This window comes from Salvelinus alpinus, chromosome 24 (assembly GCF_045679555.1).
Source record: "Salvelinus alpinus chromosome 24, SLU_Salpinus.1, whole genome shotgun sequence".
In the NCBI taxonomy this organism is placed as follows: Eukaryota; Metazoa; Chordata; class Actinopteri; order Salmoniformes; family Salmonidae; genus Salvelinus; species Salvelinus alpinus.
The window spans coordinates 25,519,392-25,541,263 of record NC_092109.1 but is presented as its reverse complement, the minus strand read 5'-3'; the positions used below and the strand labels follow the sequence as shown (position 1 = coordinate 25,541,263).

At 44.0% G+C, this 21,872-nt stretch overlaps 2 protein-coding genes across 2 annotated transcripts; one reads left to right on the top strand and one right to left on the bottom strand.

Moving 5' to 3' along the window:
• Nucleotides 1–7,487: 7,487 nt before the first annotated feature.
• On the bottom strand, nucleotides 7,488–13,536 carry LOC139552389 (C-C motif chemokine 19-like). Its single transcript, XM_071364103.1, has 7 exons — nucleotides 13,377–13,536; nucleotides 13,080–13,110; nucleotides 10,698–10,909; nucleotides 8,677–8,923; nucleotides 8,283–8,403; nucleotides 8,016–8,140; nucleotides 7,488–7,852 (listed from the first exon to the last, which is right to left on the bottom strand). The coding sequence occupies exons 4-7, from the start codon at nucleotides 8,735–8,737 to the stop codon at nucleotides 7,833–7,835; spliced, it is 327 nt and encodes a 108-aa protein (XP_071220204.1). The 5' UTR covers nucleotides 8,738–8,923; nucleotides 10,698–10,909; nucleotides 13,080–13,110; nucleotides 13,377–13,536; the 3' UTR covers nucleotides 7,488–7,832.
• A 5,198-nt stretch (nucleotides 13,537–18,734) lies between these two features.
• On the top strand, nucleotides 18,735–20,242 carry LOC139552388 (5'-AMP-activated protein kinase subunit beta-1-like). The gene is made up of 4 exons (XM_071364101.1): nucleotides 18,735–18,934; nucleotides 19,043–19,157; nucleotides 19,544–19,872; nucleotides 20,044–20,242. Exons 1-3 carry the CDS (start codon nucleotides 18,866–18,868, stop codon nucleotides 19,708–19,710), a joined length of 351 nt encoding a protein of 116 aa, XP_071220202.1. The 5' UTR covers nucleotides 18,735–18,865; the 3' UTR covers nucleotides 19,711–19,872; nucleotides 20,044–20,242.
• The last annotated feature ends 1,630 nt before the right edge of the window (nucleotides 20,243–21,872 follow it).

The following is a 21,872-nucleotide window of genomic DNA, read 5'->3' as shown; positions in this document are numbered from 1 at the left end:
TGAACAATTAATCAAATGGCCACTCAGACTATTTACATTGAACCCCCCCTTGTTTTTACACTGCTGCTACTTTGTACCGGTACCCACTGTATATAACCTCGTTATTGTTATGTAATCTTATTGTGTTACTTTTTATTTAATTTTTTACTTTAACTTATTTAGCAAATATTTTCTTAACTCTATTTCTTGAACTGCATTGTTGGTTAAGGGCTTTTAAGTAAGCATGTGACAAATAAAATGTTATTTGATTTGATCCCCTATAGAACTAAACTGAAGGCTTTTGAGAACATCTTGGAAAGCCCATAGCTGGATCAGTCAGGGATGTGAAGGACTGAAACTAGTGAAAACATTGACCCCAGGTTACCTGATACCTCCTGTCATGACAGACAAGTCCTGAAAGGATGAAAAGGTCTTTGGCTGTCTACATCAAACGTGATGCCTCACACTATTCTATACATCAAACAAGCACTAGGTCAGCGTTCAGAACTCGATTAAAATATTCTTCCAACACCATTTCTCAAGTTTAAATGCAAGAACTACACTGTACACTGTAGCTTCTTCAAACAAGTCTGCTATTGTAACACACTGATAAAAGCCTCCCATAGTTTCTCCCAGGCAGACCCAGGGATTACCCAGCATGCTCTGGGTAGATAGTGCATTAGTGAGCAGAGGTTGGAGGGGAGGGGTTGTAAAGAGTAGCCCACTGGCTCCTCCATCAGCAAAATGTGTTGTTCCTTCAACCCATTCAGCACCCCTAACCCATCCCCTAAATGTCCCTCACTCTCTCCAACACACACACACACCCTCCCATCCTCTTTCAGTGCACTGTCAGAGCTCTCTGGGAAACTGAAAGAAAGGAGATATTATCACAGCCCCTCACTCACTCCCACTGTCTCAGCCTCAAAGTGGCAACGGGTTGAGAAGGGCGGGATCAGATCTGTGAATGGCCCACGTGAGTGTACTGCTAAGGGGGAGCCCAGAGAGAGAGAGAGAGGCAGAGAGAGAGAAAGAGATAGAAAGCAGGGTTGGACTCATTTCAGAATGGAATTGAGAATGCCTCATAATTCCAATTCAATTCTTCCAATTCAAGTAGTAAACAGAATACAGAATTGCAAATTGAATTTGAATCAAAGGAAATACAATTTAATTCAGTGAAATGTAATGAAATTCAAATGTCTCTTCTATTCTATATTAGGTGTATTCTATACAAATATAAATGTTGTACATAAAAAATGTCGATATATACAATCCCAGTCAAAAGTTTGGACACACCTACTCATTCAAGGGTTTTTCTTTATTTTTACTATTTTCTACATTGTAGAATAATAGTGAAAACATCTAAACTATGAAATAACACATATGGAATCATGTAGTAACCAAAACAGTGTTAAACAAATCAAAATATATTTTATATTTGAGATTCTTCAAAGAAGCCACCGTTTGCCTTGATTTGTTTAACACTTTTCTTGGTTACTACATGATTGTATTATTTCATAGTTTTGTGTTATTTCATAGTTTTGATGTCTTCACTATTATTCTACAATGTAGAAAATAGTAAAAATATCCAAATGTTGAACCCAAGTGTTTGAGATGCCACCAGAGTCCAGCGACTGTAGGACACATGTTTTGGTCATGCCAATCTTTGAGTGGCTTCTGGGACCCCATTTTTGAGGCATTCTCACATATCAGTAATATAACTGTTAGCCTCAACCCGTTGACTGCCATTGTTGGGGTACTTCACCTAGACCAGAGTGCTACCATGTATCAGGCATATGCGATAGCATTTGCCTCGCTGCTAGCTCGCCACCTTGTCCTTTTTCACTGGAAGTCTGCAAAGCCACCCTCCTTTATGCAGTGGGTTAAGGAGGTGATGTCATCTTTGCCTTTGGAGAAGGTTAGGTACACTGTGCATGGGTCTCGACAAAAGTTTGACTTAACCTGGTCCCCATTAAAACTTCTTAACGCTAGGGGTCAGATTATTATTTTTTTTTTAAAATAACGTTCACAAGGTAAACGGACTATTTCTCAGGTCCAGATCGTAGAATATGCATATAATTTACAGATTAGGATAGAAAACACTCCAAAGTTTCCAAAACTGTCAAAATATTGTCTGTGAGTATAACAAATCAGATTTTGCAGGCGAAAACCTGAGGAAATCTAACCCGGAAGTGATTTTTTTGTTTTTAAATCTGTGTTTCATTTCCCGTCTTTCTTCCATTTAAAGGGGTATCAACCAGATTCCTTTTCCAATGGCTTCCTCAGGCTGTGACCAGGTTTCAGGCTTTTATTTTAAAAAATGAGCGAGATTTTTCAAAAGTAGTCAGGTGTCCTTTGATTAGTTCCTGCTCGCGAGAGGGGTAGCTCTCCATTTTCTTTCTCTCTTTTATTGAATAGGTTACGGTCCGGTTGAAATATTATTGATTATGTATGTTAAAAACAACCTGAGGATTGATTATAAAAAACATTTGACATGTTTCTACGAACATTACGGATACTTTTTGGAATTTTCGTTGAACGGAACGAGGCTGTAGTTTTCGCAACCCAAATGGCGTTTTTTTGTTATAAAACTAATATTTATCGAACAAAAATAACATTTATTGTGTAACTGGGAGTCTCGTGAGTGCAAACATCCGAAGATTATCAAAGGTAAGCGATTAATTTGATTGCTTTTCTGACTTTCGTGACCATGCTAATTTGGGGCTAGCTGTTCTAGCATTGATTGATACACTCACAAAAGCTTGGATTGCTTTAGCTGTAAAGCATATTTTCTAAATCTGACACGATAGGTGGATTAACAACAAGCTAAGCTGTGTTTTGGTATATTTCACTTGTGATTGCATGATTATAAATATTTTTAGTAATATTTTTGAATCTGATACGTTTGGGAATTTTCTTCTGCCTTTCAGGACCGGAACGAGGCTGTGGTTTTCTGAACATAACGCGCAACCCAAATGACGTTTTTCTGTTATAAAAGTAATATTTATCGAACAAAAATAACATTTATTGTGTAACTGAGTGTCACGTTCTTACCATAGTTCTTGTGTGTTTTGCTTGTTTTAGTGTTGGTCAGGACGTGAGCTGGGTGGGCATTCTATGTTGTGTGTCTAGTTTGTCTGTTTCTATGTTTGGCCTAATATGGTTCTCAATCAGAGGCAGGTGTTTTGTGTTGTCTCTGATTGGGAATCCTATATAGGTGGCTTGTTTTGTGTTGGGGTTTGTGGGTGGTTGTTTCCTGTCTTTGTGTTTCTCTGCACCAGCTAGGACTGTATCGGTTTGCCACATTTATTATTTTGTTATTTGTAAGTGTTCACAGTTTTCGTAATTAAACATGTTGAGCACTGGCTACGCTGCGTGTTGGTCCGATCCTTGCTACACCTTCTCTTCTCGTGAAGAGGAGTTAGGCTGCCGTTACAGAACCACCCACCAATCTCGGACCAAGCAGCGTAGAAACGGGCAGCAGCGACAGCAGCAGCAGCAGCGAGTTCAGGAGTGGACATGGGAGGATGAGCTGGACGGAAAAGGACCCTGGGCAGAGCCAGAGGAATGTCGCCGCCCTAAAGCAGAGCTGGAGGCAGCAAAAGCAGAGAGGCGGCAATATGAGGCGCTAGCAAGGCAGAGCGGCTGGAAGCCCGAGAGGCTCCCCCAAAAATTTATTGGGGGGGGGGGGGGGGGGGGGGGATTAAGGGGTGTGTAGCTGGGTCAAGTAGGAGACTTGAGCCAACACCCCCTGCTTACCATAAGGAGCCAAGGATGGAACCAGAGCAAGTGAGGGCGGTATTGGAGGTGAGCGAAGTAGAGACTGATGTCGGGGATTTGATGTCACCTGAGTCAGCTCTCCATACTCGTCCTGAGGTGCGGGCTAGCCGTCTGGTGAAGACTGTGCCAGCCTCACGCACCAGGCCTCCTGTGCGCCTTCCTAGCCCTGCACGTCCTGTGCCAGCTCAGCGCACCAGCTCTCCTGTGGCAGCCCCATGCACCAGCTCTCCGGTGCCGGCGCCACGTACCAGGCCTCCAGTTCCAGCACCCCGCACTCGCCTTGAGGTGCGTGCCCTCAGCCCAGTACCATCGGTGCCAACACCACGCACCAGGCTTCCTGTGCGTCTCCAGAACTCTGTTCCTCCTCCACGCACTCTCCCTGTGGTGCGTGTCTCCAGCCCGGTACCAGCAGTTCCGGCACCACGCACCAAGCCTCCTGTGCGTCTCCAGAGCCCTGTACGCACTGTTCCTTCTCCCCGCACTCGCCCTGAGCTGCATGCCCTCAGCCTGGTACCACCAGTGCCGGTACCACGCACCAGGCCTATAGTGCGCCTTGAGAGTCCAGTGTGCCCTGTTCCTGCTCCCCGCACTCACCTAGTGGTCTCCAGTCCGGTACCACCAGTTCCGGCACCACGCACCAGGCCTACTGTGCGCCTCAGCAGGCCAGAGCTGCCCGCCTGCCCAGCGCCATCTGAGCTGCCTGCCTGCTCAGCACCATCTGAGCTGCCTGCCTGCTCAGCGCCATCTGAGCTGCCTGCCTGCTCAGCGCCATCTGAGCTGCCCGCCTGCCCAGCGCCGTCTGAGCTGCCCGCCTGCTCAGCGCCATCTGAGCTGCCAACCTGCTCAGCGCCATCTGAGCTGCCTGCCTGCCCAGCGCCGTCTGAGCTGCCTGCCTGCCCAGCGCCGTCTGAGCTGCCTGCCTGCCCAGCGCCGTCTGAGCTGCCTGCCTGTCCAGCGCCGTCTGAGCTGCCTGCCTGCCCAGCGCCATCTGAGCCATCCGTCTGCCCAGCGCCATCTGAGCCATCCGTCTGCCCAGCGCCGTCTGAGCCGCCCGTCTGTCCCGAGCCGTCAGAGCCACCCGTCTGTCCCGAGCCGTTAGAGCCGTCCGTCAGTCAGGAGCCGCTAGAGCCGTCCGTCAGTCAGGAGCCGCCAGAGCCGCCAGCCAGTCAGGAGCTGCCAGAGCCGCCAGCCAGTTAGGAGCTGCCAGATCCGCCAGCCAGTCAGGAGCTGCCAGAGCCACCAGCCAGTCAGGAGCTGCCAGAGCCGCCAGCCAGTCAGGAGCTGCCAGAGCCGCCCGCCAGTCATGAGCTGCCCGCCAGTCATGAGCTGCCCTCCAGTCATGAGCTGCCATCCAGTCATGAGCTGCCCTCCAGTCATGAGCTGCCCTCCAGTCATGAGCTGCCCTCCAGTCATGAGCTGCCATTCAGTCCGGAGCTGCCATTCAGTCCGGAGCTGCCATTCAGTCCGGAGCTGCCATTCAGTCCGGAGCTGCCATTCGTCCTGAGCTACCTCTCTGTCCGGAGCTACCTCTCTGTCCTGAGCTACCTCTCTGTCCTGAGCTACCTCTCTGTTCGGAGCTGTCTCCTCAGTCTGATGGGGCCCTTTGTGAGGGTTCCTAGGCCAAAAACAGCCCCAGACCAATATTCCTCCTCCACCAAACTTTACAGTTGTCACTATGCATTCGGGCAGCTAGCGTTCTGCTGGCATCCGCCTAACCCAGGTTTGTCCGTCAGACTCCCAGATGGTGAAGCGTGATTCATCACTCCAGAGAAAGCGTTTCCACTGTTCCAGAGTCTGTATGGTGTGAGCCTATGTGTGCTGCTCTTTTCTGTAATATAACATTACAATTAGAAGTCTACTGATAATAATTAAATCCACAAAAAATGATACATGTGAATCTCTAAGGTCGCATTCAAAGTATCTCCACCACTAAATGTTGTTTTTAAGCAGCAAAATGGCTTTGCAATAGTATTCCATTACCCTTTTGCCATCCACACAGCAGGTACAAATTTCCTGTGGAGCCGAAGGGGGGAAAAAGCTCAATATTATAAAGCTCATTATTAGCTCAGCTTCATAAATCCCCAACAGATGACACACTTTCACTTTCACCTTTCATTACTGAGGATTCTGCTCAAATCAACCAAATTGGCCCTGTATCAGGTAATATTTTTTTAAATTTTTAAATTTTACCTTTATTTAACTAGGCAAGTCAGTTAAGAACAAATTCTTATTTTCAATGACGGCCTAGGAACAGTGGGTTAACTGCCTGTTCAGGGGCAGAACGACAGATTTGTACCTTGTCAGCTCAGGGATTTGAACTTGCAACCTTTCGGTTACTAGTCCAACGCTCTAATGGAGACAATCTGCCACTGAAGTGAACTGCCCTCATCTGATGTCTGTAAACATGACTTTCAGTGTACATCCCATTTGAGCCATTTATCATAAGTCATGAGTTAGAAAGAATAGCGTTCTTGGAAACACATGATATGGAAAGTGGATTGCAACTTGACAGGAATAGGAATACAGCCCAGGTTCTGTCGCCTCCCTGGCTGAACAGACTGATTGCATTTCAACTGTCATTCTGAGGAGTCAGTCTGTCCCTGTCACGCCCTGACCTTAGTATTCTTTGTTTTCTTTATTATTTTGGTTAGGTCAGGGTGTGACATGGGTGATTATATGTTTTTGTCCTGTCTAGGGTTTTTGTATGTTTATGGGTGTTTACCAGTCTAGGGGTTTTGTATGTCTATGGTTGCCTAGATTGGTTCTCAATTAGAGGCAGCTGTTTATCGTTGTCTCTGATTGGGAACCATATTTAGGCAGCCATATTCCTTGAGTATTTCGTGGGTGTTTATCTATGTCTATGTTTAGTTGCTTGTGTCAGCACTATGATTATATAGCTTCACGTTCGTTTTATTGTTTTTGTATAGTTCATTCCGTGTTCTTTCTTTATTAAAAGAAGATGCATTCAAATCACGCTGCGCTTTGGTCTCATCGCTATAACGAACGTGACAGTCCCCACGTATAGAGGTATTTTAGACTGACAGGTCTGGGTGTGAAGCTGGGATTTAAAGGAGTAGCCTGATGAAACTTCACCCACATCGGGCTGCCATGAATATAGAGGTCACACTCTCATGAGCCATTAGATGGAGTTACGGGGAGACATGCAGCTGATGTCCCAGTGCTCCATTCTTCTAGCTGACATTCTGTTATCATTGGAGAGAGTTATGCTAGGCCACACCTTGGACCAGACCAAGTGACTGCGCCTTTTCTTTGTTTGAGGAAATTAAACATAGAAGGTCCATAGAGCATAACTATGGAATAATATTTATAAGAATAAGGAATAACACATTTGGTTAAGGTGTAAATCTGTCTTTAAGTGTGTTAATGCATTATTTGTAAAGTGCCAAGAGAGTTGTTCATGGCAGAGAAAATATGTATTGCACCGGCTCAGCCCTAAGTAGGTATGTAGGTTCATGCAGTGTTTAACACAGACTATAACTCAGATGTTTCCCTGTACCTATCCCTTGATTATGTTAGAACCTGCTCTACTGACACCAGAGACAACTGGCTGGAGTTCCTCATTGTGTTTTATGAATGGATGTGAATAACTTGGAAATTGAACTACTAACTACTAACTACTCCCAATAATGTTGTACAATGTAAAAACGATGGACAAGTCTTTAACTGGACAAAATGAATAAATCATTAATACTGAGATGAAAAACACAATATTTCTTGAAAAAAAACACTTTATTTACATAAAATGTATCTATACAATACAAAATCCAGCTTATAGTGACTTAAAGTGACTGTGAGAAATGTTAGAAAAGATGCAGTGTTTTCTCTGCAGTACATGAAGTACACATGAAACAGTGTTGGTCAAAATAAAAATGGCAACTGGGAGAATACAATCAATTCAACAGTATCACAGTATCACACCCTACAATGAGAACTAACTTTAAAATGCCATTGACAAAATGTGTCCAACTGCTGATTATTGTTTCAGGGATCAGCCTGGAAAATGTTCTTGCAGAACGTGTTCTGGAGCTCCATGTTCAGGGATCACCCACAGTCTTTCAGTGTCTACTGTTCTTGCCTGAGGAGAAATAATGCACACGGAGAAACAGTTTAATACAGACACGGGTGGAACTTCACCGTTGATGGAAGAACATGGGTGGTGACCATGAAACCTTTTATGCTTCTATAATTAAAATAATTGATTAATGTGGATTGCATCACACTTTAAGATAGAATCCCACCATTTTTCCTTTTTCTGGCCTTTCCATTCTGCGATTTCCTCTTCAGTTGCTTGATGAGTTTGGTCACCCAGTTGTTATTGGTGGCAGGAGGAGCACACAGTCGAAAATTCTTCCTCGTGACAAACCTGTTGGCAGAAGTGACTTAGATCAGACATAGTTCCAACAATGCAGTCACACACAGCCAGAAAACATTAACTTGTGGTTAGGGTGATGTGTTACATTTGGCAACCTATTGTACAAGAGTGTGGAATGATTAATGTTGCTTACACAGTGGCAGGTATCCGACATCCTCCACTGACTCTCTGGATACTGAATGACTTCACCACTCTGCGGGGAAGCTTGGCATTGGTTGTTGTCAAGCAGCAGTCCATTGCTTCATCTGTGTTTGCTGCAGACACACACGCACACACAAACACAGGTTAGACTATCCCCTCTGTGTATCTTTGTGTATTCTCTCTGTGTATGGCATTCTACTAAAATTACATTTCAACATTCTCTTGAGAAGACAACGAGCATATTCAGTTGCACAGATAATAATAACAACTAGTGATCAAGACACAGCATTATGTAACCAAGACGTTATTATAGTAGTTACTATGATAACAACTTGGAGTAAAAGTAGTTAATAACAGTAGCTCTGCAGTAGAAGAGAGGATCTCACCTGCTGCATGGCTCCAGAGGATTGATGTCAACAGAAGAAGTGCAGCCAACCGTAAGGACATCCTGTCTTAGTTGTTCTCTGTCTATGTCTTAATATTTTAAACAAGGATCTGCAGATAAATGGGCTGCTGTGGTCCAGGCACAGCTTTATATCCTCACCGCACAACTCCTTTCACTTTCACTTCCCTCAAGTCATGCACCCATTTCCCGTAAACCATGTTCAGCTCAGCACGCCCCTCAACTCTCACCTTTAAAACAAACAAAGATAAAGTAGGCTCTGCCAGTGCTTTTCCATAGAGTTGAAGGGTACTTTCTCTGCAGTTACAACTGGCGGAAATATCTCTAAATCATTCTCACCGTTGATGGGGAGATACAGTTGAAGACAGAAGTTTACATACACTTTGGCCAAATACATTTAAACTCCGTTTTTCACAATTCCTGACATTTAATCCTAGTAAAGATTCCCTGTCTTAGGTCAGTTAGGATCACCACTTTATTTTAAGAATGTGAAATGTCAGAATAATAGTAGAGAATTATTTATTTCAGCTTTTATTTCTTTCATCACATTCCCAGTGGGTCAGAAGTTCACATACACTCAATTAGTATTTGGTTGCCTTTGGTTGCATTGCCTTTAAATTGTTTAACTTGGGTCAAACGTTTCAGTTAGCCTTCCACAAGCTTCCCACAATAAGTTGGGTGAATTTTGGCCCATTCCTCCTGACAGAGCTGGTGTAACTGAATCAGGTTTCTAGGCCTCCTTGCTCGCACACACCTTTTCAGTTCAGCACACACAATTTCTATAGGATTGAGGTCATGGCTTTGTGATGGCCACTCCAATACCTTGACTTTGTTGTCCTTAATCCATTTTGCCAGAACTTTGGAAGTGTGCTTGTTTTCATTGTTCATTTGGAAGACCCATGTGCGACCAAGCTTTAACTTCCTGACTGATGTCTTGAGATGTTGCTTCAATATATCCACATAATTTTCCATCCTCATGAAGCCATCTATTTTGTGAAGTGCACCAGTCCCTCCTGCAGCAAAGCACCCCCACAACATGATGCTGACACCCCCGTCCTTCACGGTTGGGATGGTGTTCTTCGGGCTTGCAAGCCTCCCCCTTTTTCCTCCAAACATAACGATGGTCATTATAGCCAAACAGTTCTATTTTTGTTTCATCAGACCAGAGGACATTTCTCCAAAAGGTATGACCTTTGTCCCCATATGCAGTTGCAAACCGTAGTCTGGCTTTTTTTATGGCGGTTTTGGAGCAGTGGCATCTTCCTTGCTGAGCGGCCTTTCAGGTTATGTTGACATAGGACTCGTTTTACTGTGGATATAAATACTTTTGTACCGGTTTCCTCCAGGATCTTCACAAGGTCCTTTGCTGTTGTTCTGGGATTGATTTGCACTTTTCACACCAAAGTACGTTCATCTCTAGGAGACAGAACGCGTCTCCTTCCTGAGCGGTATGACGGCTGCGTGGTCCCATGGTGTTTATACTTGCGTACTATTGTTTGTACAGATGAACGTGGTACCTTCAGGCGATTGGAAATTACTCCCAAGGATGAACCAGACTTGTGGTGGTCTCCAATTTTTTCTCTGAGGTCTCGGCTGATTTCTTTTGATTTTCCCATGATGTCAAGCAAAGGGGCACTGCGTTTGAAGGTAGGCCTTGAAATACATCCACAGGTACACCTCTAATTAACTCAAATGATGTCAATGAGCCTATCAGAAGCTCCTAAAGCCATGACATAATTTTCTGGAATTTTCCAAACTTTTTAAAGGCACAATCAACTTAGTGTATGTAAACTTCTGACCCACTGGAATTGTGAGTAAGTGAAATAATCCATCTGTCACAATTGTTGGAAAAATGACTTGTGTCATGCACAAAGTAGATGTCCTAACCGACTTGCCAAAACTATAATTTGTTTACAAGAAATTTGTGGAGTGTTTGAAAAACTAGTTTTAATGACTCCAACCTAAGTGTATGTAAACTTCCGACTTCAACTGTATACAACCCACCTACTTGGGCGCCAGGCCCAGCCAATCATAAGGAGTTTTTTCCCAAAAAAGGGCTTTATTACAGACAGAAAGTCTCCTCAGTTTCATCAGCTGTCCGGGTGGCTGGTTTTAAACGATCCCGCAGGTGAAGATGCCAGATGTAGAGGTCCTGGGCTGGCGTAGCTACACGTGGTCTGCGGTTGTGAGGCCAGTTGGACGTACTGCCAAATTTTCTAAAATGACATATGGTAGAGAAATGAACATTTTATTCTCTGTTAACAGCTCTGGTGGACATTCCTGCAGTCAGCATGTCAATTGCACACTCCCTCAAAACTTGAGACATCTGTGGCATTGTGTTTTGTGTCAATATTGCACATTTTTGAGTGGCCTTTTGTCCCCAGCACAAGGTGCACCTGTATAATGATCATGCTATTTAATCAGCTTCCTGATATGCCACACCTTTCAGGTGAATGGATTATCTTGCCAAAGAAGAAATGCTCACTAACAGGGATAAACATATTTGTGCACAAAACTTGAAGCTTTTTGTACGTATGGAACATTTCTGGGATCTTTTATTTCAGCTCATGAAACATGAAACCAACACTTTACATGTTGCATTTATGTTTTTGTTCAGTATATATGGGTAAACCTATTATCAGGGATGTCACCACATTCCATATGAAGGTGTCTTGTTTAATTGTTGCTTTTAGATAGCTTGGTGACAATTAGCCTCCTAGTGTCCATCACAATGTAGCATCCCTGGTGCATCACAACCCAGCATCACAGGGGCTCATTATGTGACACAGGAGGAAACATACTCCCTGTGCAAGTAATACTGGAGGGTGTGCATCTTTCTGTGTGGGAGGATGTCGATGTGTATATGAGAGAATCTTTTTGTGTGTGGATGAGTGTTTTCAACTAAACCTGACCTAGACACTCTCGTATATGTCTGTGAGTGGATGAGTGTGCATATATCCATTTGTGTATTATGGAGGGACGCTGGACATGTAGAGAAGGAGAGGGTGAAACAAGCACAGAATCATCTGCAGTCTCCCCTACAGTTCTCCTGATACCCAGACAGACTGAAGACAGGGAGACACCAGACAGTGCAGCTAGAGCCAGTCACTCAGGGTTGGATGGCTAGAGAAAAGTGCGGAGGCTGTGTGATATTTCACAGAGAGCTGTAGGATGTTGGAAAAACAATATCAGAAGTTTGAAAGCAACGGGATGATAAGTGACAATTCTTGTTTGTCTGACTGCCTGTCATCCTCACTCTAAAGGTGATTTAAAGGAAATGCATAAAAAACACAAGCATAGGGACATTGTTATGTGACTATGTTTGAAATAATGTCTATATCAGCATTTAGCTGGGATAGTCTAACTTTATTATCGTCTGAGAAATCTAGATCTTTCAGAGCCCGATGGCCCATTACAGGTCAACACTACCACCTTGTGGTAAGAAAGTGACACTGCACACCCTGACAGTCAAGTAAGAAAGGAGGCGGGGCACTCGGGAATTACGCGAAGCTTGTTTAGGAAAATGGTTAAATAAAAGAAACAAGCAATTTAATGGTGTAAACTAACATCAATTCTTAAGGTATGATTTTTTGTGGGAGTGTACTGTAATAACCTGGCTAGATTATAAATGAACAAATGCGTTTAAGAATTCCCGGTTTATTAACCAAACTCAACACAGGCTACTGTTTGGTCGTAGCCCACGCCAAGTAAATCAACCAAGGAAAATCATATCAAACAACTGTGACTCATCTCTTGTTAAGTCCAGACGTAAAAAGAGACAACAATGGTTAAGCATGCGGTGCACCCCCCTCCACCAACCACAAAGATGCTCTGCACCGGAACATTCCAGGCATTCCTGTGGTTGGCAGATAGCAGGTTGACTGGCGTGTCGGACCCCGCGAACACTGGTTACTGGTAAGTACAACACAACAAACAGCATAACTCATAACACACAACTGTCTGTGCGGGTTTCTACAATAGATACTGTTCCTTCTTAGTTGATGTGTTTCTTGTCAACCAGATAACTTTATAGCAGTAGATGGAGGTGGTAGCATCACTCACTCTAGCCCTACTTACTGCAGGGGTAGGCAACCTTGGTCCTTTAGGGCCCTAGTCACATTTAATTTTTATTTATTTAAATGACCTGGAAGACCAGGGGCCTCATTTTAAACGTTGCGTAGACACAAAAGAAGGCTTAAGCCACTTTCTAAACAAACTTTGTGATTTATAAAAAAGTAACTTGAGGGAGAATGTGCGGTCCTCTACGAACACTTTGACCCATACGTACGCACATAAACTGGAGAAATGAGGAACTGCGACTCCGATGGCAGAAGGATGAAACGCTTTGAAATTGATACCATTGTGTAAAATAAATCAAAATATTACCTGTCACGTATTATATATTATTAAGAGTTCCCTGGAGTGCACACAAAAAAACACAAAAAACAAGATTTAGGATAATAAATACAAACATTTGTTATTGCAAAAGAACCCCTCAAATATGAAAATGTCGCCAAAGAGGATGGCTGACGTTTTACATGCCCGTAATCAATTGTGCTATTCCGTATTTTTTTTCTGCTTTGTTTGTAACTTATTTTTAAAACTTATTTTGTACATATTGTTGCTGCTACTGTCTCTTATGTCCGAAAATAACTTCTGGACATCAGATCTGTGATTACTCACCACGGACTGGAAGAAGCTTTTTCCTTTAAGAGTCCGACAAGAAAGCGATACTGCTCTCCCGGGAACAGGCCCAGGTCCACGTCAGTTGCGTGAAGAAAAGACGGAGGAAAAGAGGACACAGATCAGGCTGCCTTTTGAGAATCCGTAGGCGAGCGAGTAAACTCCCATTGCCATCAATTCTACTTGCTAACATGCAATCATTGGAAAATAAAATGAATGACTTACGATTATCCTACCAACGGGACATTAAGAACCGTAATATCTTATGTTTCACCGAGTCGTGGCTGAACGACGACACAGACAATATAGAGCTGGAGGGATTTTCAATGCACCGGCAGAACAGAGAAGCTACGTCTGGTAAGTCGATGGGTGGGGGTGTGTGTCTTTTTGTCAATAACAGCTGGTGCGCGATGTCTAATATTAAAGAAATCTCGAAGTATTGCTGAGGTAGAGTACCTTATGATAAGCTGTAGACCACACTATCTACCAAGAGTTCTCATCTATATCATTCGTAGCCGTCTACCACCACAGACTGATGCTGGCACTAAGAGCGCACTCAACCAACTCTATAAGGCCATAAGCAAACAAGACAATGCTCACCCGGAAGCGGGAAACTTAAATCAGTTTTACCCCATTTTTACCAGCATGTCACATGTCCAACCAGAGGGAAAAAAACTCTAGACCACCTTTACTCAACACACAGAGATGCATACAAAGCGCTCCCCCGCCCTCCATTTGCCAAATCCGACCATAATTATATCCTCCTGATTCCTGCTTACAAGCAAAAACTAAAGCAGGAAGTACCAGTGACTCGCTCAATACGGAAGTGGTCAGATGGTGCAGATGCTGTGCTACAGGACTGTTTTGCTTGAACAGACTGTAATATATTCCGGGATTCATCCAATGTCATTGAGGAGTATACCACCTCAGTCATCGGCTTCATCAATTAGTGCATCGACGACGTCATCCCCACAGTGACCGTACGTACATATCCTAACCAGAAGCCGTGGATTACAGGCAACATTCGAATCGAGCTAAAGGCTAAAGCTGCCGCTTTCAAGGAGCGGGACACAAATCCGGACGCCTTTAAGAAATCCCGCTATGCCCTCAGACGAAACATCAAACAAGCAAAGTGTCAATATAGGATTAAGATTGAATCCTACTGTCGGATGTGGCAGGGCTTGGAAACTATTACTGACTACAAAGGGAAACCCAGATGCAAGCTGCTCAGTGACGCGAGCCTACCAGATGAGCTAAATGCCTTTTATGCTCGCTTCGAGGCAAGCAACACTGAAGCATGCACGAGAGCACCAGCTATTCTGGATGACTGTGTGATAATGCTCTCGGTAGCCGATGTGAGCAAGACCTTTAAACAGGTCAACATTCACAAAGCTGCGGGGCCAGATGGATTATCAGGCCGTGTACTCAAAGCATGCGCGGACTAACTAGTAAGTGTCTTCACTGACATTTTCAGCCTCTCTCTGACTGAGTCTGTAATACCTACATGTTTCAAGGAGACCATCATAGTCCCTGTGCCCATGGAAGCGAAGGTAACCTGCCTAAATGATTACCGCCCCGTAGCACTCACGTCGGTAGCCATGAAGTGCTGTGAAAGTCTGGTCATGGCTCACAACAACAGCATCCTCCCAGATACCCTAGACCCACTCCAATTCGCATACCGCCCCAACAGATCCACAGACAATGCAATCTCAATCGCACTACACACTGCCCTTTCCCACCTTGTCAAAATGAACACCTATGTGAGAATGCTGTTCATTGACTACAGCTCAGCGTTCAACACCATGTGCCCACAAAGCTCATCACTTAGCTAAGGACCCTGGGACTAAACACCTTCCTCTGCAACTGGATCGTGGACTTCCTGATGGGCTGTATCAGGTGATAAGGGTAGGCAACAACACGTCTGCCACGCAGATCCTCAACACTGGGTCCCCTCAGGGGTGTGTACTTAGTCCCCTCCTGTAATCCCTGTTCACCCACGACTGCCTGGCCAAACACGACTCCAACACCATTAAGTTTGCTGACGACACAACAGTGGTAGGCCTGATCACCGATAACGATGAGACAGCCTATAGGGAGGAGGTCAGAGAACTGGCAGTGTGGTGCCAGGACAACAACTTCTCCCTCAATGTGAGCAAGACAAAGGAGCTGATAGTGAACTACAGGAAAAGGCAGGCCGAACAGTCACCCATTAACATCAACAGGGCTGTAGTGGAGTGGGTCGAGAGTTCCTTGGTGTCCACATCACCAACAATCTATCATGGTTCAAACACACCAAGACAGTCGTGAAGAGGGCACAACAAAACCTTTTCCCCCTCAGGAGACTGAAAAGATTTGGTATGGGTCCCCAGATCCTCAAAAAGTTCTACAGCTGCACCATTGAGAGCATCCTGACCGGTTGCATCAGCGCCTGGTATGGCAGCTGCTCGGCATCTGACCATGTAGCGCTACAGAGGGTAGTGCGTATGGCCCAGTACATCACTGGGGCCAAGCGTCCTGCAATCCAGGACCTATATAATAGGCGGTGTAAGAGGAACGGCCATACAATTGTCAGAGAGTCCAGTCACCTAAGTCATAGATTGTTTTCTCTGCTACCGCACGGCAAGCGGTACTGGAGCACCAAGTCTAGGACCAAAAGCCTCCTTAACAGCTTCTACCCCTAAGCCATAAGACTGCTGAACAATTCATCAAATGGCCACCGGACTATTACATTGAGTACCTAATGCCCCCCCCCCCTCCATTTGTTTTGTACACTGCTGCTACTTGCTGTTTATTATCTATGCATAGTCACTTCATCCCTACCGACATGTACAAATACGAGTGCACAGTTTCATATATTGTTATCATATGTTTGTTGCGCAGAACTGTCAATGTGATAATGGCCCTGTCATTGTCAGTTACAATCAAGGTAATTACCACACCTGAAGGTGTTATGCAATTGGGTAGCTTTGACAATCAAATGGGTGGGTATAAAAAGGCATACAATTACAATGCGTAATGACACACAATGGCTGCTTTGGCACTGTTGGAAGATTTGGCGAATGGAAGAATTCAGAGCGGATTTTCAGAGACCAGCAAGATTTTCTGTCCAATGATGATGAGTGGCTTATGAGCCGGTTCCGATTATCAAGAGCTGTTCTCTTGGATCTCTGTGCTGTAGTGGGCCCAGCTTTACAGAGAAGCACCTGCAGAAACCAAGCCGTGCCTGTCCCACTGCAACTCCTTGGTAACCTCGTTAATAGCGTTGATGGTGTCTCTTTGCGTTTGCAGGACTGCATCTGTGAGGACACGGGCGCTGGAGGGTTGTGCTGCAGCACCACCGACCCCGCTGGAACACGCAGCGACTAAAAACAATAGAAAATGTCACAATTGTTTCTGTAAATGCATGTTTAAACACAACATGAATGCATTTGGTTTACTCTTTTCAAAAGAGGGAATACTAATTACATACCTGGATCATCCGGTGCATCTTGCATGTCCGTGTCCCCCTCCACCTCCTGTCACTACTCTCCACTCAGGAGGGATTCCCCTATAATACCTGCAAGTTGCTCATCAAGTGGGTTGAGCTCCGGTGTCCCCTTTCCCCCGCCCGTGGCACAAACACTTTGTCTGTGTAAGGCTATGCGCCTTTTGGTCTCCACTTTTATGTTTTAATTTCTGAGAGGGTCTGACCTTCTGAGCCAGCAGCATTCACAGCGTCCGCTACATGCTGCCACTCTAATGCCTTTTTGGCATTTGTAATGCCCACACTGTGTCCACCAAACAATATATTTTTTCTTGCTTCAACCTCCCCTACAAGAACTTCCATTTCACACTGGGTCAAATTTCGTTTTTTAGCCGTTCTGTCGGGATTTGCCGTCATGCAGTCAGTATGGATGAATATTAATTAGGGGCGTTTCACTGACCATTTATAGGCAACCATGCAGCAAGAGAGTGATCCAAAAAACACAAGCAATTTTACATCAGAATGGCTGAAAAGCAGCAAATATAAACTTTTTGGAATGGCCTAGTCAAAGTCCAGACCTAAACCCAATTGAGATGTAGCAGTACCTGAAACGAACAGTTCATGTGCAAAGACCCACAAATGTCTCTGAGTTAAAGCAGTTCTGCATGGAAGAGTGGGCCAAAATTACTTCACAGCGATGTGAGAGAATGATCAACAACTACAAGAAAGCGTTTGGTTGCAGTCATTGCAGCTAAAGGTGGCGCAACCAGTTATTGAGTGTTATTACTTTTTTACACTGGGGTATTGGGTATTTTATAACTTGGCTAATTAAATAAATGAAAAACGTATGCACGTGTTATTTGTTTACTTAGGTTTCCTTTATCTGATATTAGGTTTTGTTTGAATATCTGATAACATTCAGTGTGAAAAACAGGCAAATATAGAGAAAATCAGAAAGGGGCAAATACTTTTTCACGGCACTGTAGCTAGCTAGCTAACGTTATGCATAGTCTTTGGATGTCATGTGTGCCCACATTCTCTGTCCATAATGCCCCTTAATGGGGTTTTCTGAGACAGTTGTCCCATTTGGTTTAAACAATTTCCCAACCTTTTTCCACAGTGATTTTGACTCAGTAACACAAAGGGGACCATGGAGAACACCAACACTGGCATGGGCACAGGTGGGACAGCCGCTCCAAGGAGGGCGACATGCTTAAAATTTTCATGGACAGTCCTGAGGATTCTGATATGTTCCATGAATAGGATATCAAGGTTGGTTTACGTAAGCCTCTGTCAATGTGACTTTCACATTCACAAAACACATCTCTTCCCGTCTCACATACAGAGACTCATCTCTTCCCGTCTCACATACAGAGAGACTCATCTCTTCCCCCGTCTCACATACAGAGATACGCCAGGCTGCCCTGCATCATGCACTCCTGCCATCATCAATTACGCACACCTGCCTTCCCTCGTCACACTCATCAGCGATAGTGGATTCACCTGGACTCACTTAATCACCTGTTTTTTACCTTCCCTATATTTGTCAGTTCCCCAGCTCTGTTCCCCGCTGCTGCATTGATTGTTATGTCTTTGTTACCCATTTGCTGACGCTGTTCCTGTCTAGTTCTATGCCCGTTCCCTATTAAATGTTTGACTCCTCGTACCTGCTTCGCCTCTCCAGCGTCGTTCCTGTGACACTTCCTGTCTCACATACAGAGAGACTCATCTCTCCCTCTTCCTGTCTCACACACATAGACTCATCTCTCCATCTTCCCTGGTCTCCTAGGCTCCCCTAGAGAAAGAGGAGTACCTTGCATGGCGTCAGAACCTGGAGGATGATAAAGGGCACACTGGACCGCCCCACTGTTTTCCGCTGGACTGGAACTGGAAAGGAGGTCTCTCTGTCTGGAGATTCCCCTAACCAGGAGGTGGGTTAGCAGCCCTGGGAAGGGCATCCTACTCATAACATTATTGTTGACCTGCCTATGGTGCAATTCGTGAGTGTGTATATGCACTTATACTGATGCTCCCCTTCAGGCAGATCCACAATCGCCACAAAGTTGTTGTTACTGAAAGATCGAACACACTGACAGTAAGCATAAGTTCTATGTGGACGGAATGTTTACTTAGTCATTCACTCCTATATGGATGAAAAATAGTTTGAGTCCACTGTTAGATTGCTGATTTTGTGGTCCCCCAGCCTGTTGTAACCAACCAGCTAGGCACAGTCAACAACATCATCCAAGTGAAGAAGACTGACTTTGAGGTGTTTGATGCAGTTATGGTGGACTCACAGAAGTGCTCTGATATATCAGGTCAGTGTCCACAACCTGTTTACCCATGCGTAACACCAGAGCCATGTATTAAGAGAGTTGGGCCATTGAGCTTTCTGCGTTAATGATGCATCTGTAACATTCTATGGCAGCCATGTTAGCACCCCATTAATATTTCATGGTATGTAACTGAATGTCTAGAATTAGTACAACATTCTAAAAGTTGGCCCAACTCTCTAAATACAGGCTCCACATAACACTAATGAGTGTAACCAAGTTATGCTACTGTATTGGAAAATGTCTCCATGATGCTAGAAAGTTAGATGGTAACTGGTAATAGCAAAATATTAACTAGACTTGATGCAAAATATAAACTATTAACTTGATGTTCAATCTCGCATTGTATGTACCATCTGTTTGTGAGTTAGACCTGTCCAGCTCCCCTCCTGGGCCGTACCATCAGGATCCTACATTCCCAAGCAGGAAGGATAAGTCTCTGCCCATTCTGTCACTTCACCTGCTACAGGTCATCCTAAACAAGCACACAGGAATCTCTGAGTACAAGATGACAACAACTGAATCCAAAGCCTCGTAGGAATATCAACGATGAAGACATGATAGAGCTGTTCATGTCATTGACAGTAATGTGCATGCACTGGAGTAAGATGTTTTCGCTTTCCCTCATCAGTGTGACCCTGCATTGCTTCCAGAACCCAACCATGTCATGCTCAATCACCTCTACTCCCTGTCCATTAAGGTAAGACCAGAGAGAGGTCAGAAAGATGAAATCAAAGCCATGAAGCATTAGTAGATTGATTCAACGTCTGCAAGAGGTAACAGAAGGACTCCCAGAAGAGTTGCTTTTGGAGAAGTAAAGGGAAATGTCAAGTATGTGCTAATGGAGTTGTATATTTCTCTCTCCTCTCAGGATGGTGTGATGGTGTGATGGTGCTGAGTGCGACTCATCACTACAAGAAGAAGTATGTCACCACCCTGATGTATAAGCCTATCTGACCAGAGGCCTGTGGCTTCTCAGCCTCTGCCTTCCCACCACAGACACCACTGCTTCACACAGCACAGCCTACACCGTTGTACCTGTATATACAGTACCAGTAAAAAGTTTGGACACACCTACTCATTCAAGGGGTTTTCTTTATTTTTACTATATTCTACATTTTAGATTAATAGTGAAGACATAAAAACTATGAAATAACACATATGGAATCATGTGGTAACAAAACATTGTCGAACAAATCAAAATATATTTTATATTTGAAATTCTTTCAAATAATTTGCAGCAATTTGACCAAGAAGGTTAATTCATGCAGTCTCCTCTGAACAGTTGATGTTGAGTGGTTTCTGTTACTTGAACTCTGTGAAGCATTTATTTGGGCTGCATTTTCTGAGGCTGGTAACTCTAATGAACTTATCCTCTGCAGCAGAGGTAACTGGGTTTTCTTTTCCTGTGGCGGTCCTCATGAGAGCCAGTTTCATCATAGCGCTTGATGGGTTTTTGCGACTGCACTTGAATATACTTTCAAAGTTCTTGACATTTTGTGGATTGACTGACCTTCATGTCTTAATTTAATGATGGACTGTCGTTTGTCTTTGCTTATTTGAGCTGTTCTTGCCATAATATGGACTTGGTGTTTTACCAAATAGGGCTCTCTTCTGTATACCACCCCTACCTTGTCACAACGCAACTGATTGGCTCAAATGCATTAAGAAAGAAAGAAATTCCACAAATTAACATTTAACAAGGCACAACAAGCTGGTTGAGAGAATGCCAAGAGTGTGCAAAGCTGTCAAGGCAAAGGGTGGCTACTTTGAATATTCTCAAACAAAACACTTTTTTGGTTACTACATGATTCCATATGTGTTATTTCATAGTTTTGATGTCTTCACTATTATTCGATAATGTAGAAAATAGTCCAAATAAAGAAAAACCCTTGAATGAGTTGGTGTGTCCAAACTTTTGACTGGTACTGTATCTCAGTTCAGAATGATTTCTATTTCCCAAATCTTCCTCAGTCTGCCTTTCCTCTTGTTTAATGATTGCTGTCTGTTTGATGAATGACTAAAATGTAAAATGTTGTTATAGACATAGGAGCACTAGCTTTGCATAGGAAGGATAGATGAGTTTTGTGGGGTGGTGGGCGATTCTGACTGATAATACCTAAGGGTTGTGGCCTGTAGAGATACTCCTTTTGCCTGATGACATGAAGTCCCATCAGACAACCAGGAAGTTGTAGAACATAGTGTTACAGTGTTGGATCAAGGATGGAAGCCCCAGTGTTGCTGTACAGTAATGATAATCATGGATTTTTTCCACCTTTCATTGTGCTTTGCTCTTCAGCCGGTTACTTGCCATTTGGACAGTTTGCCAGTCTTTTTATGTTATCATTATGCTTCACCAGCTATATCAGTTTGCGTGTCAGTGCAAATGTTTTATTTAAATAATTGTAAGTTAAGTAGATGAACAGGATTCTCTTCCATTAGATAGTGCTGTGTATATTTTCTAAATTACTATATGGTCAAAACAGCTCCCCCACATGTGAATCCAAGGGATGAACTCAGAGGAGTGGCAGACTAGTAGAGTTGGGAGATGGTGGCAGGTAAACTAGCGGTTAAGAGCATTGGGCTAGTAACCAACAAGTTGCTGGTTTGAATCCCCGAGCTGACTAGGTGAAAAATCTGTCTGTCTATTCAGCCCCCTTGGCGTTTTAACTATTTTGTAGCATTACAACCTGTAATTTA

Excerpts from the sequence above, each read along its gene's own strand:
- LOC139552388 (XM_071364101.1), top strand. The coding sequence starts at position 18,866 with ATGCTCCCCTTCAGGCAGATCCACAATCGCCACAAAGTTGTTGTTACT. Across the intron at positions 18,935-19,042 it reads AAAGATCGAACACACTGACA|CCTGTTGTAACCAACCAGCT; the intron begins GTAAGCATAAGT and ends GTGGTCCCCCAG. Across the intron at positions 19,158-19,543 it reads GAAGTGCTCTGATATATCAG|ACCTGTCCAGCTCCCCTCCT; the intron begins GTCAGTGTCCAC and ends TTTGTGAGTTAG.
- LOC139552389 (XM_071364103.1), bottom strand. The coding sequence starts at position 8,737 with ATGTCCTTACGGTTGGCTGCACTTCTTCTGTTGACATCAATCCTCTGG. Across the intron at positions 8,141-8,282 it reads TGTCGGATACCTGCCACTGT|GTTTGTCACGAGGAAGAATT; the intron begins GTAAGCAACATT and ends TTCTGCCAACAG. Across the intron at positions 7,853-8,015 it reads GGCCAGAAAAAGGAAAAATG|GCAAGAACAGTAGACACTGA; the intron begins GTGGGATTCTAT and ends ATTTCTCCTCAG.